General features: G+C 36.5%; 1 protein-coding gene across 1 annotated transcript; it reads right to left on the bottom strand.

Moving 5' to 3' along the window:
• Positions 1–11,493: 11,493 nt before the first annotated feature.
• On the bottom strand, positions 11,494–24,107 carry MBLAC2 (metallo-beta-lactamase domain containing 2). The gene is made up of 2 exons (XM_090278997.1): positions 23,254–24,107; positions 11,494–12,072 (listed from the first exon to the last, which is right to left on the bottom strand). The coding sequence occupies exons 1-2, from the start codon at positions 23,705–23,707 to the stop codon at positions 11,687–11,689; spliced, it is 840 nt and encodes a 279-aa protein (XP_090135123.1). The 5' UTR covers positions 23,708–24,107; the 3' UTR covers positions 11,494–11,686.
• Between the last annotated feature and the right edge of the window lie 57 nt (positions 24,108–24,164).

Below are 24,164 nucleotides of genomic sequence, written 5' to 3' on the forward strand. Positions count from 1 at the left end.
TAATTTGAAATCTTAGATGAATCTTGAAATTGCATTTTGCTACAGAAAACAAAGCATGATAAATTTTGAGTGAATGGTCCTGAAATATTAGTGGGAAGTTGACAAAATCACAAGTTTTAGCTTCCATAAAAGTCTCAGTTCCCCTCAAATAACATTTATGCTAACACATATTGAATTATTCAGCATAGTCAAACAGGTACCTGAGTAAATGGAATAAGTGGTTCCTGACTTGGTGGAATCTAGATTAATACTGCTTTTCTCTATTCACAATCTGCAATACAGAACAAAGAAATTTAACTCTCTTGCTTGTCAGAAAAACCTTGTAAGTGAAATTACAAGTTTTGAGACCATTCAATTTTTAATGGATGACACCAAAAAATAAAGTTAAAAGAGAACTTGGCAATGAGACAGAAGCAGGAGGCAAATAAGGTTTAAAAAAGGATCTTGAGGGATAGTACCTCCAGGAATGCAGCTGGTTGCTCTAATCTGCATTCACCAGCCACCCTTTCCGTTTCAGGCATAGGCTTTCAGTTTCTAACCAGCCAAAGTAACTATCACTGACAATCCTGAATATAAAGGAAGCCAGCTTGAAAAATTGGTTTGCTCATTTTTGTCTAGTTTAACTACAGAAAACGAGATTGACCAAATAATCATTTGTCCCAAATGCATTTTTTTAAATTAAAAATATGTTGATTACGCCAATCCAGAAACAACTGGATTGGTTGTAAAAGAGGAGAAAACTAATGAGTTGACACATCTATTACTTAAATTTACCAGAATTGAGATTCAAAATATCAATATAATAATATTTCAGATGGCAGTTCTTAACTCATCTTCTGAGCATCAGAATCACCTCTGAAACTTTTAAGCACTCAGATATCCAAGTTTTTTAAAATTACAGACCCCTACATATACTATTGTAATTGATTTGTGTGTATCTCAGGTACTTATATTTTTTAAACCTCCTGCCTGATATAAATCTACAGTCAAGGCTGAATATTGTCATTTTTCTCATTTACATTAAGATATTAAAATATCTATTTTTCTGTCACACAAACGCCTCTGAATTGGTTTTCTAAGAAGTTGGAGGGCAGGTCTGGGATGGTCTGATTTGAACTTGAGAATTAATGGCATGCTTCTGATTCACTTTTGGTGAGTCCTGGGAATACTTGTGAAAGATAGTCATTTGCAAAACAACTGCAGTAATCAATATGTGTTGAGCTGATTCACACAGTTTTAAAGATGCCCAATGCATCATAGCATGCTCCAGGGAGAAAAGCAGCACAATTTTATTTAATAATGGTGAATGGACTTCCATGTAGTGCTGGGAAGGCCCCTAACTAATGTGATCAAAGTTCAGCTACTTCGACACCTGGAGAAATAAAACATTCTGGGTGGCAGTTTTCTGGATAGCTCATTGAGTCTAAACTTCAAAGACTATTTTAACTCTTTGGAATGTAAATAGTTCTAAATTGTGTTATTGACTTCCTGTTTTCCTAAGAAGTTTATTTAGTATAATTTAATCTTTTCTTAATAATACAGATTCTTAATCACCAACTATTATAATCAGCCAAGAAATTGTAGTGAAGCTGGAAATGGGAAGCAGGGTTATTCAAGGTCAACAGAACTTGTCTTCCTAACTTGAAAGCCCAAAGAATTATTCTCATCATGGCTGTTAAAAGATAAACTGAGGCATATTAAAATTTTAAAGAGTTTATTTGGGCAGAAATAGATTTGAATCAGGCAGCATCCAATCTCCTGAGCAAGATCAAGGAAGCTACATTAGACAAAAAAAGTGGGTTGGTTATTGCACGGCACTTTCCTTCAGGGAATGGCAGGGGTCTACAAGACAGATTACCTAACTCATGCAGATCAGGTGATTCCTGATTGACATGCTTAAGATTCTATTTATGGGAGAGCTGAAATTGTAATTAAGTCTTTGTTTGGGGCCTGTTGTCCCGTTTTTAAACATGGTCCAGAGCCATGATCACATAAGATTAAACTCAAGATACTGGGGGAGAGACAGTGCAAGAATGCTAAATTCGTAACTAAAACTGTCTCATATTTTTCAATATCACTGGAAATATTGGTGTAATAACAACTAGCACATTTTCCCCAAATTTCAAGCTCCAAAGGAAGCCAAATCAGAATTAAAAACTAATTTATAGATTTATCCTGAGAAATCTCTGTCTCAGACACTCGAGGTTAGTACTTAAAATTTAAGTGTTCTCTGTTTGGAGAATGTGAGTATGGAGCAGTGGTTAAGATTGGGGACTCTGGCACCAAACTGCCTGGATTTTAATCCTAGTTCATTTTTCTGTGAACTCAGTGTATCAGGTTCCTATTTGTTAACAGAAAAGTAGAGGGAGACAAGTTATTAATGGTATCTACTTTACAGTACTTTGCTATGAAGCTAAATGATAATAGTAAAACAAAAGAGTGTTGGGCATATGAAAAGTGCTGTAAAAATATAAATGCTGTATCAGCAGGTCAATATCAAAGTCATATCAAAGAATAATTTTCCAAAAATCAGTTAAAATCATGTCTCTGATATAGATATAAAATGAACATATATCAAAGATTCTATGTAACTTTTTTTTTTTTTTTTACCTTTTTAAAAAATTAATGAGAGAAGCAGGAAAATTTCACAACTGGTTCAAAGGAAAGTTAAAGAACAGAAATATTGAAATGAATTTGCAGACAGACTTAAAACTTGCTTTTGGGGTTAGAAGCTACCAATTGTCCTTCCTCCAGAAATGATTTATTTGCATGTCTATAGACAAGAATTTTATTCATTGCTATTTACTCTTCCAAAGCTGGGAAATAAAACCTAAGCAACTCTCAACCAGGTTTCATAGAAATTAGAAACTTCATACATTGCTGGTAAGACATATAAAATGACATTTTAAAATAGGGCAACCACCTTGCAAAACAGTTGGGCAATTTCTCAAAATGTGAAAAGTAGACTTACCATATGACCCAGCAATTCCACTGCCAGGAATAAACCTAAGAGAACTGAAGATACACACACACACACACACACACACACACACACACACACACACACAAAGTACGTGAAAATTCATAGCAGCATTATTTATAATAGTGAAAAAGTAGAAACAATCCAAATTTCCATTAACTGATAAATGGACAATCAAAATGTGGTATATTATTTGATGAAACATATCACGAAAATGAAACACTGTATGCTACAACATGAATTAAACTTGAAGACTTTATGCTAAATGAAAGAAACCAGGCTTACATATTTTCTGACTTCATTAATCTGAAATTTCCAGACTAAAAATCCTTAGAGACAGAAAGTAGATTAATGGTTTGTGGGGGGGTGGGGGTGGGAGGGTGGAATGGAGAGTGATTGCTAACAAGTACAAAGTTTCTTTTTTGGGGTAATAAAAATGTTTTGAAATTAGATAGTGGTGTTGGTTGCACACTTTAGTGAATATACTTAAGACCACTGAATTGTACACTTTAACAGGATGAATTTTATGGTATGTAAAGTGTACCTCAGAAATAAACATTTTTTAAAAAAGATAGTGTGGAACAAAGGCAGTTATTGTCTCTGTTTTCCAGATGTGCAGAAACACGAGAGACCTGTGGAGAATTGTTTCCCAATATTTCTATTCAAGTATTCAATACATAGTATTCTTGAAGCATGGTTTTCCTTATATATTTATGAATATATATATACACATGTACACTTCTTATCTGTGTTTCCTTAAATATTCTGGTGTTTGTGCCTAGATATTAAAAATATTTATTATAAATGCATATGTATTATATATTATAAATTATATCTTTGAACTCATTTTTGCCTGTATAAATGAAGACTATAGATTTTTTTATGGCTAATTTTTAGAGCAGTTTTATGTTCACAGCAAAATTGAGTGGAAGTACAGATATTTCTCATAGACCCACCTGTCCCCACAGATGCATAGTCTCCCCCAATATCAACATCCCCCATCAGAGTGGTAGTTTTGTTACAGTTGATGAATCTACATTGACATGTTTTAATCATCCAAAGTCTGTAATTTACATTAGGGTTCACTCTTGTTCATTGTATGGGTTTGGACAAATGTATAATAACTTGTATTCATCATTATAGTATGATAGCTAGCAATTTCACTACCCTAAAAATGCTCTGTGCTCCCCCTATTCATCTGTCTCCCACCCCAGCCCTTGGCAACCACTGATCTCTTTACTGTCTCCATACTTTTACCTTTTTCAGAGTGTCATATAATTGGAATTACACAGTGTGTAGCATTTTCAGGTTGACTTCTTTCTCTTAGCAAAATACATTTATGTTTCCTCCACATTTTTTATGGTTTAAGATCTCGTTTCCTTTTAGTGCTGATTAATATTCTATTGTCTGGATGTACCACAGTTTATTCATTCTTCTGTTGAAGGACATCTTGGTTGCTTTCAAGATTTGGCAATTATGAATAAAGCTACTATGAACGTCCATGTGCAAATTTTTTATATGGACGTAAGTTTTTAATTCATTTGGGTAAATTCCAACGTTCATCTCTGTGGACCAAAAAGGGGCCACATACTAAACCTGACAAGCTCAGAGAAGGCCTTACAAAGTCAGGGATGAAAGTAGCCACATAGGATGGTTTGAAATTAAAACTTTCTAACTAAAAGGGAGTCATGCTCGGTGGTCATTTCCTAGGCTTGTATCTTCCTTGGCAAGGGTCAGTCTTTACCTTAACTGAGACTGTTTATTGTCTTTTTGCATCTACCATAACATACCCTTGGAATGTCGGTAATTTTTTTCCAGACCCTTCAGGGCACACTCACTGCATCACAGTGAGACCACAGAACCCCTCATTGTTATCCTGTTATCCAGCATACTATCTCTGTGTGCTATAAATTTGTTAACTGTCCAACACCCACCAATGCAAAAGAAGTTGTTAGTTTTTTACTTTTTTGCCCAAATCTCAGAGATTTCTCCGCTTTGCTTTCTCCTGCCTCTCTAAACTATCACCAATGGATTTCACATAACCCTCTTCCAACTTTTCCTTTGATTCAGATGTATAAAATAAGTGGAAAACTGCCATTTCTTAGAACATTTTCTTAATCTATTGAGATTTTGCTTTTCCAGCAATTATCATCAGTTTGGCTTAAATAAACTAGTAAATATTCTCTACAGGTTTGAGCATTTCTTTCATTGAGATATGGTAACAGTATGGTAAGTTTTTAAAGAACTTGCCAACTGTCTTTGAAAATGGCTGTACCATTTTGTACTACCACTAGCAATGTCTAAGATTTCCTATGCTTGATAGCAGTTGGCAGGTAGTGTTATCTCATTGTTTTGACTTGTATTTTCCTGATGACATATGATATGGAGTATCTTTTCATATGCTTATTTGCCATCTGAATATCTTCTTTGGTAAAGACTATTATAGTTTTTAATGTTACTTTTATAGCTTGCTAATTTTAAAAATTATAGCACTGCTTTAAGTGGATTTTCCATTCATTTCCATTTATTTTGTTTTGTTTTTTTGTTTGTTTCTATAAGATGCTGCATTTGGTGTATATACAAAGTGAGACAAAAGTAGGCTTATAGTTTTGAGTATGCAAAAGTTTATTCTTGTATTATTATTTATTAATTATTGTATTATTTTCCATATGAACAACTGTAAACCTGCTTTCCCCTCACCCTATATTTAAACTTAAGAATGGAAGATTTTAAAGTCTTGTCTTTTGGGAGTCAAAACTTTAAAAAAAAAAAAAAACTTTTTCAGTCTCTTGCCTGAGGGTATATATAAGCCTAGCTGCCAGCACTCTTTGAGCTAGGTTGGAGGCATCTGGAAATATGAACACTTAGTATATAGTCTTTCACTGTACATAAACCGCTGCTTAATCCCTCTTTTTTGGATGTAGGACCCAAGCTTAACAAGGTCTGGTTTTCTCTGACTACAAATCCTGTTTTACCATCTCCACATAATAGTCCTCTAGTCAGCAACATATTCCAGTTTTGTGAGGCCTGAAATTTATGCAATTTAGGGCTTTAAGAGAAAGAATAAATAGTATCTTCATTTTGCAAATTAAAATAACCATTTAAATACATTTCTTGGGCCCCCTCCCAGGGCTTTGGAAGAGGGCCCAGCAAGTGCTAGTGCTACCGAACAAAAATGGGACCTGGCTTCCTGCCATGGAACGCAGGCAAACTCTGGAGGCATAGGTTTGGTGAGAAAGGAAAGGAGTCGTTTATACAAAAGCTACATAATTTTGGAAGAGTGGCAGTCTTCTGCCTGAGAATCCATTTCCTTAAAACCTCCAAAGAAAAATAATCCTGCTTGCTTTTCCAGGCCAGATCAGCCCTAGGCTGCACCCAGACTTCCTTTTATCATTTAAAAATACTATCCTTTGGGAAACACAGGCAGCTTGGATGGTTCCCAGTCAGTCCAGCTTCAGGCATCCTATTCACTGCACCCACCCTTTCTTCCACATGCTGCCCACTTGCCCAGTGCCTGTGCCCCATCCCTCTGGCCGTACTCCCCAAAGAGCAGGACCACAAAGTGCAGAGTCAGTCACCTGCACTGCCTCTGCTTCCCACACTTGAAGGGGTGTGGGAACTCTGCCAGACCACATGGTCTCCACCAGCCCGCTGGCCCCTAAGGCTCTGCCCCCAACTGGGCAAGCAGTGGAAACCAGAAGCTTTAGTCTCTGCCTCCTTCAGGCCCAAAATTCTATTGCAGAAGCATCTAGCTTCCCAGCCAAGCCAGGCTAGCATCCACCACATTCGTCAGCCCATGAAGCATCTCTGCTCCTCCTCTCATCACCATGTTAACCTCCAAGGCACGTGTGTTATGCCCTATGTTGTGACCTTTTCAAAGCCCAAGCATATTCTGTGCAAGCTTTTTCCTGCTGTGTTGTGCCCTACTGCTCAGTAGCTGGGACAACATACTCTGGCACACTGGGCTGGTTTGTTTACCCTTGCGGTGGGGAGTATAAGAAATCTATCACACAGTTTTTGTCCAGCCTCCTCTGGCACTTAACCCATGCTCGGGGGTCCCTCCCCTCTGCCCGGAGATATGCCAAGATCCCCCCTGTAACACTAGGCCTTGAAGCTAAAAATTACTTAATTTCATGGTAAATCTAAATTAGTCTCCAGTCTTCTCCAAGATGGGGACAGTAAATTGCTTGGTAGTATAGAATTAGGGAGGGATTTGGTAATCAAAATTATAAACATAATTTGACTCAAAAAGACTTTGACCCCAGCTTTAGAGGTACCTGGTACTATCAATTTCTAAGTCTTTTAAGGGGGATTTTGTGGTAATAAGCTTGCTTCTTCGCTTTCCTCATTGCTGTTTTCAGCTTTTTGGGGTTTGCCAAATCAGTTTTCTGTGTTCAAAATGTTGATGTTGTCTCCTTTATCATTCTTGCTGTTCTTTTGAGTCTATTGCCCCTGCCCCACACACCCCTGCGAATGGTTGGGACACTACACTCCTAGCAGCACAGCAAAAAATAATATCCATTTACCCTCGCCAACATTCCATATTCTCAAAATTTCCAAATCTGGTTAAACTATCTCATTATTCAAATTTGCATTTCCCTGATTACTACTGAGGGTCAGTATAATTGTTTATTGGCCCTGTGTTTCCTCTTCTACAAATAACCTGTTCATATAATTTACCCATTTTTCTAATGAGTAGTGAAGGGGATTAGAATACACCACCCAAACTATCCCATTTTGACATATTGATTGAACTGAAAGCAATTGACCTCCCTCCTCCCTAACACAGGGCATAAAATTTCCCATGAGAAAGATGCCCTCCCTAGAACAGGAAGTGGAGAGCATTCTTATTACTGGAAACAGTGGAGAGCAACAGGGGAAAAATTAGGACAACTGTAATATAACAACAATAAAAAGAAAAAAAATCCAGTAATAAAAAAGATTAATCTACATAAACAAACATTAAAATAAGACTTATGTTTAGTTATCCCCAAATATTTCCTAGTGACTTTCCCACAATTTATAAACCCTATCCTAAAGCCCCTTTTCTGTCATGTCAGTCTTCACAATTTATCATTCTTTGTTAAAATGATATATAAGTTCTCAAGCCTGCTTTGGGTTTTCATTTCTCATATATGAAGACCTCCATGTACATATAAAAATATTAATATAAAAAAAAGAATCTGTAGCCCTGACTGGGGTGGCTCAATTGGTTGGGAATCATTCCACAAAGCAAAAGGCTGATGGTTCGATTCCCTGTCAAGGGCACAGACCTAGACACAGGCCTAGGTTGTAGGTTGGTCCTGGGTCAGGCTCGTACTAGAGGCAACTGATCTATGTTTCTCTCTCATATCTATGTTTCTCTCCCTCTCTTTCTCCCTACTTTTCCCCATATCTCTCCCTCATTCATTCATAAATAAACAGATAGATAAATAAATAAATAAATAAATAAAATTGTATGTTTTGCTCCTGTTAATGTCTTATGTAAGTTTGTCAGATCCAGTCACAGCACCTAAGAGGGTAAAGAAAATATCCTTCCATCCCCTACAGTAGTTTATCTTTTTCTTATTGAATAGTCCATATTTATCCATTGATTTGAAATTCATATTTATTAACTACTGAAGGCTTATTTGGGTATTTTTGGTTTCTTGATTCTCTATTCTTTCCCATGGATTTTACATCTTATTTATTGTCAGCTTTTCAAAACTGCACTTAATATAGGAAATATCCTTGCAAAACATTAAATGGGAATTTGTTAGGATCATGAAAAATACCAATTAGAGATGAAATAGAATGTCCACTTTAATATTTATCACACAAATGTTTATTTACATTTACCTGAAAATTATAAGAACAACTTGTGCATGTCAAATTCATATTACTATCCATATAAGAACAACTACACATAATCATTTATTTACCTCTATCAGCATAACATACAAGGTTTTTGTTTAGACTTCAGTTAAAAGGGAACACTAAATAAGGAAGTAAATTTTAAAGATTCAATTATTAACAATAAAACAATAAAAATTATTTCTAAATGTCTTATATTTTGACAACTTTGAATTATACTTACATGCTATCATTTCCAAAAACATAAATTACAATAAGGGTCACTGTCAGGGTGATATATAATTTTTAAAGCTTTTTTTTTTAAATATGCAATTATTATGCTTTAACATCACTTAATTTATTCTTGGCACATGTGGCATCTTAGAAAGTAAAAATACATTTTGCCGATTTTATGTTATTGTGCAGGTATAAGAGAAAGAACACAATTTTAGAGGTGGGCAGACTGCGTTCAATTACCAGCTTTGTCCAAAGATGTGTTGTATGAGGCTGGTCAATTACTTTTTGGCGCTGGGCCAAGATTAAATTAACTAATGCACATTTTAAAATTCATAGCGTGAGCACTAAATGAATGCTAGATGCTTTCCCCAATATATTCATATTAAAGAAATAATAAAATATCACAGTCTTAAGTTTTGGTACAATTTAAAAGCTGAAAAAAATTAAAAGTAAAATCAATATGTTTTGAAAAATTGCACTTTTACAAAATAAAGCCTTCATCAAGTTTAAATATTTCTCAATAAAAATTAATGCCTACTATACCCTGATTTTTAAAAGAAAAGTATGATAAATGGTCAATGGTTAAGGACTTTGGTTTTCTTTTGTGCTACTGATATAAAAATAATGGCTATATTTAAGGCTCATTAAGTGATTGTTTGTAGTTGCCCTGAACCAACTTTATATTCTTGATGTTGCACTATCAACTGAAACAGAACTACTGCCTTGAATGAATATCACAGAGAAATGCCCTTGATATTCTTACATTTGAACAATCACGGCCTCCTTAACTGATTTTAAGTAAAGGTTCATTTGATTGCATATGGCAGTACAGCTTATCTGTCATTAAGGATGATTCTTACATACACAATCACAAACTCATCTTTCTTATGCTAAATACTTGGTGTTTGGAACATCTAAGATTCCTGAATATTAGATTTAAACTGTCAAAGGGACTAGCTTATTCTAGACAGCAATGCTTCCATCCCTATCTTGGAACTTTTTGTTTCCCACCCCGACCACCTAACAAATCATCCTTCCAAATCTGACTCAAAAACCCCTCCTACAGGAATTTTTCCCTAACCAAATATCACATCCACCCATTTATATCCTTGACACTCATGTGTAATTTGTATCAACTTTAATCTGCATATAATATTATTCACATTCTGTTTGCCTTCTACTTCCAGCTAGGATGTAGTCTCTGACTTTTTAAGCTTCCACAGTGGTTAGCACAATGTTGTGCATGTATGCGTGTGACTGTGTGTATGCATGTGGATGTATGCATGTGTCTGTTGAGCGAATAAAAGACTAAAGAACGTGGGGTGGGTTTAGGGTAGAAAAAGTTTCATAGTTTTTCAGAAATCTGAAAACTAAAAATCTGATCTTCAAAACTTTTTCAGTTTCGCCTTTAATATGTCAATAATAAAAAGGCAGTGAAAAAACTTTCTGAAAAACCTTTATGAAATATTCCAAAGGTTTTTAAAATAAATTATTAAGAGCACCAAACCAAAACATTTTACTAAATAGTGGTAAAATCTTTCCTACAATTTTACAAATGTAGACTTCGTTTTATTCAAGACAAAGAATACTGAACAGGAATAGGTGTTGTGAATCAGGATTAAAAAGGCAATTCATGTAAGTCAATAGCTAATGCACAATTTGCAATTAATTTGATAAGCCTTTTGTGGTCCATATGTGTGCTATGTTAAGTAAAAGAATGATCTGAATCAGGATGTTGTAGATCTCCATAGCTGTTTTGATACTATAAAATATGACACATACTGAAGCTGCTGTTTCACAAGAAAAATTATGTTTATAATAGCTGTTAATATTAAAATAGTATATAATAAAAATTATTCTCAATGTGTATATTTTTCAGGTTTGCCTGACAGTGTCCTTTTGAGAAATCTGACAATTTGTTGTTAGATTACAGACATTTGAATTTCACTTTTATGATTGAAAATAATACATACATAATAACAAACAACAATATATAATAGCTTACTGAAGCACTCTGCAATTTACAGTTAAAGCTTTGCAATAAAACAAAATTCATTGTACTTTTGTAAGTAAAATTATACAACATATAAATGTAGGCAATAATTACATTAAGAATAAATAATATGAAGCATAAAAATTCTGTAGCATAACAATGGATTGTTTTAGCTGTCATACTAAATCTTAGCTTATCTGGTTGTATGAAGTTCTAATATATTTTAAACCCAAGAACCTTTAAGTAATATACTAAAAATATCAAGTTTAGAGTATAAACATAATACTCTTTATGCCTTTTTTTCTAGGTTATCTAGGAAATAAAATGAGACAAATGGGAGGCAAAGACAGTTCTCTTGCTATAAAATGCCTCCTTGCTTCCCCATATACTTTAATATCACTTCTAGAGCAAATATTACAAGATGACAGCTTTGGAAAATTATAATCTTAAGTTTATTATTTGGAAGAAAGAAAAAAATTAAACTAAGAACTTTCTTTTTCTGGCTTATTCATCCTCAACCTTTTTTCTCTAATATACAACAGCAGTATAATAGTACTTTTTGAAATGATCACCATTAATAAATTTAACCAGCACAAAATGAATTGAATTATAGAATTAATCTAAATAAGTTATCAGTATAGGTACTAGGGTGAGGTCCTAGAATTTGTTACACGTAGGGCTAAACTAGCAAGAGATCGCATGGCAAAAGTAGAAACTTTGTGACATATTCCAGCTTTTGCAATATAGTTAGAAGCCAATCGAAAAAGCCTTTCAGCACCAAAGGTATTAAAGTGCCCAGGAAGCACCTTCTCTACCAGACCTCTGTCCACAAGTTCTATTAGCCGTTCACAGGTTCCAACATAGTCGCTTATCCTGCTGTATGGGAGCCAATCAATCAGTGATCCATCATACACAACGTCTCCACTGAAGAGAATCTTTCGGTCTTTGTCATGTAAGCAAATACTGCCCCTGGAGTGACCGGGCATGTGCATAACAGTGAGCTGTCTGTCACCAAGGTTGATTACATCCCCTACAAATGGAAACAGAGTTTACAGATAAACATTTTGCATATATGACTTCAATTACTTAAAGAATAGAAGAACATTAAATGGTTTCAAAGAGGTTGGGAAGGATGACATCATATTTTACTTTTATTATTAAAATATCATATTCCTTTTCTTCCTTTTTTGTGAAAAATACATTTCTTAGTGATGATTTAAAAATAAGTTGCCTGTATCACTTGCTAGACCAGTGTTTGCCAAAGTGAGTAATATGGAACACTATTTCTGCAGATTGTTATGATGAAGAAGAAAAGAAGATTCTGTGGTCAAATAATTTGGGAAACTCTTCAAAGAAAATTATGCAGCTTTCTTTCTGAAAGGCTTCTTAGAGCTTTTAGTATGCTAATATACACTGAGGTCTATCCGGAAAAAGTCCAGCCATTGTTAACATAATGAGAATGGTTTGTGCAACATCAATGTAACTTGGCAGCCAAGGAGAGTAGACTGGAATGGACATACACGAACAATGATGACTTCACTGTACTAGTCAGTGGGTGCTGCAGAAACCTTTGAGTGAGCGTGTATGTGTACTGTGTGGCTGTCACATTCAAAATAACTGAATGAGTAAAGCAATGAATCTGCATCAGATTTTGCATTAAGCTTGAACATTCCTCCATGGAAACTATTTGGATGATTCAGAAGGCCCCAGCTATGGGCAACTGAAGACTGGCAGCTTCCTCACAACAATACACCCACTCATGCATCACATCTCGTGTAGAGTTTTTTGGTGAAACATCGTATCACCCAGGTGACTCAACATCCCTAGAGCCCAGATTTAGTGTCCTGTGACTTCTGGCTTTTCCCCAAACTAAAATCACCTTTGAAAGGGAAGAGATTTCAGACCATTGATGAGATTTAGGAAAATACAATGGGACAGCTGATGGCAATTCCAACAAAAGATTTTGCAGTGTTTTGAGCAGTGGAAGAGACACTGGGAGAACTGTGTGAGGTTCCAAGGTGCCTACTTTGAAGGGGGTGAGGCATCATTGTCCTTCATATGTTTCTTGTATCTTATTAAATAAATGTCTCTATTTTTCATATTACATGGCTGGATACTTTCTGCACAGACCTCGTATATAAGGGAGATATTGTTGTACACTTCCTCAAACTTATTCAGCCACAAAACTTTTATGTTTTAAAACATCATGGTACCAGTATCCTGGTGACACTGTTCACGAATGCTGTTTTAGTGAACAGAATTATATTTTTGCCTCTTGTGTGTTTTGTTACCCTGTGGGAACTAAGACTTGAGGAATTGGTACAAATAATGATGCTCTGGCAGCTGCTATTGCTGTCAGGGTAATAAACTGCCCTTAGTGTCTAACCCAAGAACCTCATGTCTTTTGTCAGAATCCAATAAACTGTGGCAGACTAACTTAGTAACTTGCAAGTAGGGTAAAATTTCATACTCTTCTCAGTTATTTGACAGTGGAGGAAACTGAGCAATATGAGTACAAAATTGCTATTTTGCTGGGTTTAAATAAGTACTAACCTATGTAAATCATCATAAATTAAAAGTTTCATACTGAACCTAGGTAAATCATTGTAAGTTAAAAGTTTCATACTGTTATCTCTAGTGCAAATATGCAGAAAAAAAATCAAAGGAATACAGATACAAAGTTAATAGAGGAATTCAAGCATAATAATCAGGATTTGTTAAACATAAAGAAAGAACAAAGGAATTATCAAGAAATGAGACATAGTAAACAGATTGGCAGACCTAAATACCACTATATCAATAATTACTTTAAATATGAGTGGCATTAAATACTCTAATCAAAAGTAGAGATTGTCAGACTAGATTTTAAAAAGCAAGACATATGTCAGTCCATATAAAAGGAACTATAAGGTCAAAGACAAAAATAAATTGAAAAAGTTATATGTAACATATAAATATTAATTATAAGAAAACAGGAATGGCTATATTAGGGGTTTTTACCAGAGAAAAGAGGCACATTATATGAAGATACATATTAGGTCAATACATTAAAAATTGTAAATGTATATATACCAAAAAGAGAGGCTAAAAGATGTTTTATCTGAACACTGAAAACTGTAACACTATCAAGAGAAATTAAAGAAGACCCAAAGGAGAGATATTCTATGTCCACTGACTGAAAGACTCAAAATTGTTGAGATGGTAATTAAGTTCAATTTTTTTTTCTATAGGTGTAATATCTAATAAAATGTCTGAGATTATCAAAATATTTTATATCAACACTGTCCTATATGGTAGCTACTAGCTACATGTAGCTAGTGGCACTTGAAATAAGGCTATTATAACTAAGGAACAAAAATTTTAGTTTTAATCAATCTTAATTAATTTGAATTTGCATTTAGTCACATGTGACCAGTGGCCTGTGTAATAGTCAGTGTAGATCTATAGATTCAACAGCATTTCAACCAAAATCTTGATATGCTTTTTTTTGTAGAAATTTAAAATATGACTCTAGAATTTATATAGAAATGCAAATGATCTAGAACAGCCAAAACAATTTTGAAAAAGACGTGCAAAGTTGAAAGACTTACACTGCCTAATTTACAAAATTATAATACAGTTACAATGATCAAGACTGTCTGGTCCTGGCTGTATGATATACAAAATCAGTGGAAGAGAATAGAGTCCAAAAAAGGGACACTTAGATATATGGTCAATGGATTTTTGACGAAGGTGTCAACCAAGATAATTCAGTGGGTAAAAGGATAGTCTTCAACAAACTGGCCTGGGGCACATGCAAACAAACAAGCAAAACAGAAGCTATTAACCCTTACTTGACAATATTAACAAAAATTAATTCAATGGATCATAAACCAAAATGTGACAGCTTCTAGAAAAAAAATCTTTCTGATCTTTGGCTAGACACGGAGCTCTTATATAAGACACACACAAAAACACAAAACATAAGGATAAATAACTGGTATTCATCCAAGTATAAAGTTTCTTGCTTTATAACTTGGATGAAATTGGTCTTTATCCAAGTTATAAAGCTATTAAAACAATAAAAAGACAAGCCACACAACACACTAAGAGAAAAATACAAATTGCATATTTGATAAAGGACTTGAATTCACAATGTATAAAGAACTCTTACACTTGTTATAATAAGAAAAAAAACCTCAATTTTTTAAAAAGGAGAAAAGATTTTAATAGACCCTTTTAACAAAGAAGATATTTGAATAGCAAATAAGTTCCTGAAAAGATGTTCAACATCATCAGTCATTAGGGAAAGGCAAATTAAACCACAATGAAATACCACTACACACTTACTAGAATGGCTAAAATCAAAACAGGTGATAAAATCAAGTGTTGACAAAGACTTGGAGAAACTGTAACCCTTATACAATGCAGTTCAGAATGTAAAACGATATAACTACTTTAGAAAAACAGTTCAGCACTGTCTTAAAATTAACATATATTAATTATATTAACATATATTCTATTCCTATGTATCTACCAAGGGAAACAAAAACATATACCCACACAAAGAGTTATATGCAAATGTTTTTGGCAGCATTATTCATAACAGTCCCAGACTAGAAAGTTTCAAATTTCCTTCAACTTCTGGCCAAGATGGAGGTGTAGGTAGACACACTTTGCCTCCTTCCACAACCATAAAAAGGGTTACATCTATCTCAAAACAAAAAACAACCAGAACTACCAGAAAATTGAACTGCATGGAAGTCCAACAAACAAAGATATAAAGAAGCAAGACTCATCCAAACAGGTGTGACAACTCTACTTAAGATACAGAGGCAAACAGGAGGCTTTCAAGTTGAGACAGAGAAGTATAGCCCAAAAGAGAGAGCAGATCAAGGCTCCAGTGGGAGAACAAGTGATGAGGAGATAGCCAACCTAACAGATACAGAGCTCAAAACACTGGTGATAAAGATGCTCACAGACTTGACAGATATGTTTAAGCATGACAAATGCATAAGGGAAGAAGTGAAGGCTATGCTAAATGAGATGAAGGAAAATCCACACAAAACCAATGGTGAAGGGAAGGAAACCAGGGTTCAATTCAATGATTTGGAACATAAGGAAGAAACAGACAGTCAACAGTACAGAATGAAAAAGCAAGAATTGAAAAAAATGAAGAGAGGATTAGGAACCTATGGGACAACTTTAAACGTACCAACATCCGAATCATAGGGATGCCAGAAAGAGAAGAGGAAGAGCAAGAAATTGCAAAGTTATGTGAAAAAATAATGAAGGAAAACTTCCTTAATTTCATGAAGGAAATAGACATACAAGCTCAGGAAGCACAGAAAATCCCAAACAAGCTAGACCCAAAGAGGACCACACCAAGACACATAATAATTAAAATGCCAAAGGTTCAAGATAAAGAGAGAATCTTAAAAGCAGCAAGAGAGGAGTGTTATCTACAAAGGAGTTCCCATAAGCATATCAGCTGACTTCTCAAAAGAAACTTTGCAGACAAGAAGGGACTGGCAAAGAAGTATTCAGAGGAGCCCTGGCTGCTGTGGCTCAGTGGATTGAGCGTCGGCCTGCGAGCTAAGTGTCGCTGATTCAATTCCCAGTCAGGGCACATGACTAGGCTGCACATCAGGTCCCCAGTTGGGGATGCAAGAGAGAGGCAAGCACACAGTGATGTTTCTCTCCCTCTCTTTCTCCTTTCCTCTTTCTCTAAAAATAAACAAATTAATTAATTAATTAATTTTTAAAAAAGGAAGTATTCAAAGGGATGAAAAGCAAGGACCTACAACCAAGATTACTCTATCCAGCAAAGCTATCATTTAGAATGGAAGGGCAGATAAAGTGCTTCCCAGGCAAGGTAAAGCTAAAGGAGTTCATCATCATCAACCCGTTATTAGATGAAATGTTAAAGGGACACATTTAAGAAAAAGAAGATAAAAACTATGAACAATAAAATGACAGCAAACTAATAAGTATCAACAAATGAATCTAAAAACAAACTAACTAATGAAACTACAACAGGAACAGAACCACAGATATGGAGATCATATGAAGGGTTGTCAGTAGGGAGGGGAAAGGAGAAAAATGGGGGAAAAGGTGCAGGGACCAAGAAGCATAACTGGTAGGAACAAAATAAACAGGGGGAAGTTAAGAATAGTATAGGAAATGGCGAAGCCAAAGAACTTGCTTGCACAACCCATGGACATGAACTAAGGAAGGGAGGGGATTGCTAGAGGGAAGGGAGGTACTGGGCAGAGAGGAGCAAAGGGGAAAAAATTGGGACAACTCTGATAGTATAATCAATAAAATATACTTTAAAAAATTTCCTTCAATGGTAAATAGATATGCTATGTCCACAAAAGGATTATTTCTAGACAATGGAAAAAGTGAATTTTTAAAAAAAATTATTGACTTAGAGAGAAGAACACATCAATTTGTTGTTCTACTCATTTATGCATTTATTAGTTGATTCTTGTATGTGCCCTGACTGGGGACTGAATCCAAAACCTTGGTGTATTGGGATGATGCTGTAACCAACTAGCTACCTGATCAAGGCAAGGAATGAATTAATAGATAAAACAACATGGATGAATCTCCAAAACATCATGCCAAATAAAAGAAGCCAGGCACAAAAGACTATATTTGCATTTGCAGAAAATTTTCAGAAAAACAAATTGTAGTGACACAAAAGAGATCAGTGGAGCCAGAGGTGAGAGTAGGGATTGTCCTGTCTTGTCTTGAATCCCAGTAATTACATTGAGATGGAATCAGACACTCTAATTTCCCAGCATTCTAGTAATAAGGGGACAGATTCCTTTACAGGATAATTGTTCCTGATTTAAGGTGCTTCTGGGGAATGACAAACCACTGCAACTTACTATATGATTGGCAGATAAGGTAAAGAAATTATAGCTAAGATGACTTAATAATAGAGCCCTTGAAGACCAATTGTTTAATAAGTGTATAGAAAGGAAGGGAGTAAGGAAAGTTTAATCCTAAGAAAATGCTCTGGAAGATTACTAATGTAGAATCTTATTGGTCTTTGGTTATGTCTAGGTGATATTCATAATATTTAGCAACAGAAAAGACCTAAGTGGCCACTTATCAAAACAGATATCAACTGCAAGCAACTAAGGCCAAAGTAGCTAAGTATCATTAGATCTGCCATTACCCTGTCCCTTTATAAATGCCTTCCATATGCTTCTAATGCTTACATAATTTCAACAAAAGCTTTCTACACAAACCAGAACTGCCCATGAAATGTACACACTCACAAACACACACACACACACTATACCGCCAAGCCCTCACCCCAACCCTCCTTACCAGATTTCAGCCATTCTAGAGTTTTCTTGGCTTCTCAAATACCCTTTCTTTTCTTGGTATCCCCATCATTTACTTTTGTTTCATTTTAACCAAATAAGTATATGTAAGTTTATGTACATATTTCAAATTTAAAAATTCCAGGTCTTAAATGTAAGAAAAAGTTTTGACACATTCTGCCTCTATATCCAATCCTGCTCCCAAGAGGCAACCACTTTTCAGAGTTGTTTTCCTGGTAGTTGCCTCTACTAAATGTAGTTATCTTTAAATAATGTTTATACCCTGTCACCTGATTTACCAATTAGATCAACAATACTGATTTCATTCATTTATTACTATTTCTTGGTTTTCAAATTTTTGGTATTATCTGTTCACTTCCACTAAGAAAGGATTTTTAACTGTTTACTCTTCACCTGCCACCACCATACACATACATTTCTCATCCTCTCATCTTCCAAAAGAGTAATGATTCAACTGTTCCACTCTGGACCCCTTTATGCCTGGGGTACTATAATAGTCAGACTGTCATACTTTGTCATCATTCTGATTTTCTCTTGTTTTAGATCTCCTGCATTCCATATCTTCCACTTGGTTTATTCCCTTGTTTTAAAGGGAATAAATAGGAAAAAGGTATGTCTGAGTACATTCTTAAGTAACAGCATGTAGGAAATAACTATTTGGGACTTTGTTAGTGGAATGGATGTAGAAATCTTAGCTGGAAATCAATTTTATTCAAATAAGGCATAGCACTTCTTTTCTAGCTCCAAAGCCATTATGATCACTATAGATAACCTTTTTTTTTAAGTTGCTGGAAGCTTGATTCCGAAGTATTCTGAAATTTTACAATAATGGGCTTTGGGTTGGATGTGTTTTTATTCATTTTTCTGGAAACCATGTGGGTTCATTCAATTTGGAAATTTACATCCCTTAGCTGTTGGATATTTTCTTGAATTCTCTCTACCATGTCTTCTTTTCCTCCACTTTCTTTATCTGTGTTCCTAGTATTCCAATGTTGGATTTTCTAAACTAATCCTTTACTGGTCTATCTCAGTTTTCATTTTGCCAGTCTTCTCTTTTTGTAAGTTTTCAACATTATCTTCTGGATCTTCTAGTAAATGTTTCAGAGGTTTAAAATCCCAAGAGCCGTGTGTGTGTGTGTGTGTGTGTGTGTATTGGTCTGTTGCTTATTTCAAAAAAGCATCCTATTTTCTCTTGGGTATTTTGAATGCAAATACCTTCTCTAGCCCCGTGATGATATTGATAGTCTTACCCTCAGAAGTTGCTTTATGTTGTTTCAGTATTTGATCTCTTGTTAGAGGATTTTCCCAGATTTTTCATTATACTTGGTTGTCTGTTTAAGAGTAGGGAATGAAAAGGCTGCTTGAAACACATAAGTGGAACCTAGTGACCTGTGGGCTTCACTGTAGAGATCAGCATCTTAGTCTTTCCTCTGTGTTGGGCAGACATCTCAGTTAAGATTCTTTCAATTTCCTATGGGAATCGGAGGGTGGGGGTAGAAGCCTGGCTCTCATTGTCTGAGAACTAGTAGGGAATACACACACACACACACACACACCCCAGACATACACACACATATACACACACACACACACCACACCACACCACACCACACCACCCCACACCACCCCATTCTGAACCTCTGTGCTGAATAGTACTTGGCATTCCTCAATTAAGAAACCCCTGTTTCACTCTCTCCAGAGAACAAACTGACTGCATGGGCATTCTCTTAGAAAGGGTTCTAGAGGTTTAACAGCTTATTAAATGGCTTTTAACCAATTCTACTTATTTTAGTAGCATTCTTTCCTTTGCCCCCACTAAGGTACCAGCTATTCCTAATTCCTTTCAAGGCTCTCGCAGTGCAAACTGGATTAGCTCGTTATCCTATTGCTGGAACAGGATAAAACTGCTAACTCAGTCATCAGCTTTAGTAATCGCCAGCATCTGAAACAGTTCCTCAGTCAATATGGATTTATACTTAAAATGAGAAAACCACAGTCCCTTCACAGTATTCTTAGTGGGGTTTTGGAATGGAGTCAACTTAAATGTGTTTATTAAATCTGCTGCCTTTCTGGAATCTTTTTCTTTTTTTTATAGTCCCCAACTGATTCAAGTCCACCTGAAACAACTGTTCTAATACAAAAGTAGGTTTACAGTTATGAGGACACAAAACAGTTTATTCTTGTATCATTATTTATTGTTTTATTTTCCATACTAACAACTGTAAACCTACCTTTAGCCCACCCTGTATGGTAGTGACTCTGGGAAATGTTTTTAAATATGCACATATAGGTGCCAAAATGTCTACATCTTCTATCATTTGAATATTGTGAAAAATACACAAAATGTGTGTCCATTCAAGAAGAATGTGCTATATCAATCTAAGGTGTGTCCATTCAAGAAGAATGTGCTATATCAATATAAGGTTTATTGCTATCTTCTTACAGGAAGCTACTATTTCACCTGTAGTAGGGTGAGTTGTTTTTCCATCAAAGATGACTGTATGATGATCTCTCCTTGTCCTCCTTGTGCCTCATTTACAGCTTTTGGATTAGTAATGCAGTGCACAGATTTATGTTTCTCCAAAACATCAATTCACTTAAATGAAATGTAGTAAAATATGACTTCAGGCTTCTTAGTTTGTAACCAAAGCAATGAAGACTTTATGCTGTTTGGGTATGTGCTGTTGTTGTATTTGTGTAACTGCGTATGAATTATTAAAATAAATATTTTTATCTACTTTCAGGCATCTGGATTATGATAAGAGCAAGTCAGCAGACCACACCATTCAGAAGAAACAGGAAATTAATATTCCCAAGAGGAAATCAGATACTACTGAAGAGGGTGAGGCATTCAGCTCCTAATTAAAAAAAAACAAAATTACTTTTGATTTAACACAGTATTATCACCTTCAAAGTGTTTGGTAAATATTAAGCTTTCCTTTCACACCTTCAAAGGCTCAAAGCCACTACACAGGTGGCTGCAGGCCACCTGCAGCTCCAGAATGCTTTAATTATAACTATAAGGCTATAATTCTACCATCAACTGGTATTTAGGAAACCTGGATTCTAGTCCCAGCTCTTTTCCAAAGTGGCTGTGTGACCTCAGGCATGATATGCAGGTCTGCTTGGACTATTCATCTATGAAACAGTTATTCTTCTTACTTTTTCACTATTGATTTCCTATTGCTGGTAGAGGGCAAGAGTAAATAAAAGTAATTTATTCATTTAGATAATTTAAATATATTTTGAATACTAATATCAACATTTTTTTGGTCTGGATGCCAGAAAATATTTATTCTGAATACCCATCAAATACATGGAAATCTTAACTCTACAAGCATCCATTTTGCCAAACTATATAGTAATTAAAAGTACATTTTATGTAAATTTGTTAAATTTACATGAAATATACAGTGATGTAAAAGGACAGTAAATTTACATTAAATGTACTTTCCTTTTTTCTCAAGTTGTTAGGTAATATAAGACTCCCATCTAAACCAGTTTTTTTTTTTAAATCTTTAGATTTAAATTTTTAATGAAAATCCTTTTTGGGTGGGTTGTGAGTTATGGAATCATTCTTTCTATTTTCTTTATATCTCAAGTGACCAGGATCTCAATTGTAAGACAAAATGACTTGTGTAAAATATTTCATTATTTGTCATATTGGTTGGTCAGTCATAAAGTGAGCCTTATTGTGCTGCAGCAACTGCATTTTTCTACCTCATTGAAGAACGTTTTAATAATTTGAAGTAGTCATAAAATGGTTTCAAGAATAGAATGGAAAGGAGATTTCATATTTTACTCAGAATTATCATAATATATATATGGGGTAGGATTTGTGTATGATCTGCATGTTTTGGTCTGTTGTGTCTTGCATCAGATTCTAGCTTTTGCCGCTGTCTTGCTCTGTGTTCTAGGCATGCCATTTAATTGAGGGGTCAGCTGCTTCATTTCAAATGTGTTGTGAGAGAAAAAATGATGTCAACAAAAGTACTCAAAAAAATAAAGAAAATTAATATACAAATATTGCTGCTGTGTCTAATTACCTCAATTATTTAAATGCATACATGGGGTTGAAAGGACTGGGTCCCTACTCTTATTTTATTCCATTAGTTTCTCTCTAAACCGCATCCTATCTTTCACAGAGCCAAAGAAGCTCAAGGATACCTACACGTTAGTCCACATACTTCACTATCACCAGAAATAACCTCCTTATTAATCTTTCTCAGGCCTTGCTTTCGACCAGACCAGATATCTGTCATAGTGCAAGACACAAGACATATTCTCCTTTTTGTGTACCCTATCAAGATTATTCTCTGGTGAGGCAACATAAAGAACAGAAATCTGTCTGAAAGATAAGGATGCATGAGCAGACTGGAACTGCTGTTTTCTAATGGCTTTCTTAGCCTACAGGTGGGAATTGCTCATAGCCAATGGTCACGGAGCAGATGAACTCAGCAGTTTCAAAAGCACAGAGCATGACATGCACTCCGTGAGGCGTCATTCTTTAAGTCTTCTCGCTGGAAAAATACCTGGAAATGTCAGACAGGTGTTTAGGAAAAGAATGGGAAATTTCTGGCCACAAGTCTGTACCTTACACAGGAAACTGGCCGGGGGTGGGGCCGGCTTTCATTAGAGTACTCAACGTTGCTACACGGTACCAGAGCTGGTCTCTGTAGGGGAGGCTGCGATAGCCTTGGCTCTGGTCGAGTGGGCTTTTACTCAAGGAGGGGAGAAACAAAAGCGGCGTTCCTGCGATGTGACAAAACAAGCCCCTTACAGTCACCACATCTGCAACATGCATCCCTCAGGCAGTTTCGTCCCAGTCCCCTCCCTTAAAGAGAAAGCGCACGCCCGTGAGGGGCCATTACCATCCTGGAGGATGAGGGTGGGCTGCACCGCCTGCACTCGGAACTGCCTGGCCCTCCAGCCGGGGCTGGGCGCCCGTACCACCTCACTGTCGGACAGCCAGGTCACGGTCTCAAAGTTGTCCCCGCGAGCCAGGGCCTCGGCCTCGGCATGGTGCACGGCCACTCGGTCAAACTGGTAAAGGCCGCCGGAGTGGTCGAAGTGCACGTGGGTGGCCACGGCCAGCAACGGCCGACACGCCGTGTCCTCTTTGGCCCCGCCGTCCTGCAAGAGACCGGAGGAATACAGGTATTCCGGAAGGCTACGGAGCCCCAGACCCGTGTCGATTACCACGTCCTGCTCGGAGCCGCGCACCAGCCAGATATTGGCGCGGTTGCCCGATTCGTAGAAGCGTTCCTGAATCCAGAAGATGCCGTTGCCCAGGGACTTGTGAGCGTACCACTCTAGTGCCGACATGCTGGGCAGGGATGCAGCCGGGTGGAGTGGATGTGGGCGTGTGTGCCTCCTGCAGGCTGTCAAGAGTCAAGGCACTGCGGAGGCGTGCGGAGATCCGCCCGCAGCTAGGAAGGAGGCACAGAGCGAGGAGGGGGCGCAGAACTTGGAGACAAGAGGGCGGAGACGTTGCCTAAAGCGTCAAGCCACACTCTGCACTCTCCCGTCCTGTCGGCCGAGAACAGGGGCTGCTCTGCCCTCACTGGGGCGCTGGAGCAATCGCAGGCTCCGTAGCCGCAGCACGAGGGGGCGTGAACACAAGGGCCACTGCAGCCTACTGGATGATATTCAGGAGGCAACACTTCCCCAAGTCGGGCTCTGTCTGCAGAGGCCGAGAGCTAGGTGTAGGATGCACCAGGTCCGCCCACCCAGCGCGCGCCAGGATGCGCATTTCCAGCAGGCGCAGAAAGAGTCAGGCCCA

The sequence above is a fragment of the Furipterus horrens genome, unplaced genomic scaffold, assembly GCF_987537825.1.
Source record: "Furipterus horrens unplaced genomic scaffold, mFurHor1.1.pri manual_scaffold_5, whole genome shotgun sequence".
NCBI lineage: Eukaryota > Metazoa > Chordata > Mammalia > Chiroptera > Furipteridae > Furipterus > Furipterus horrens.

Coding starts and splice junctions, on each gene's coding strand:
- MBLAC2 (XM_090278997.1), bottom strand. CDS start 23,707: ATGTCGGCACTAGAGTGGTACGCTCACAAGTCCCTGGGCAACGGCATC. Junction 12,073..23,253: donor CACCCTCATCCTCCAGGATG/GTAATGGCCCCT, acceptor TTCCATTTGTAG/GGGATGTAATCAACCTTGGT.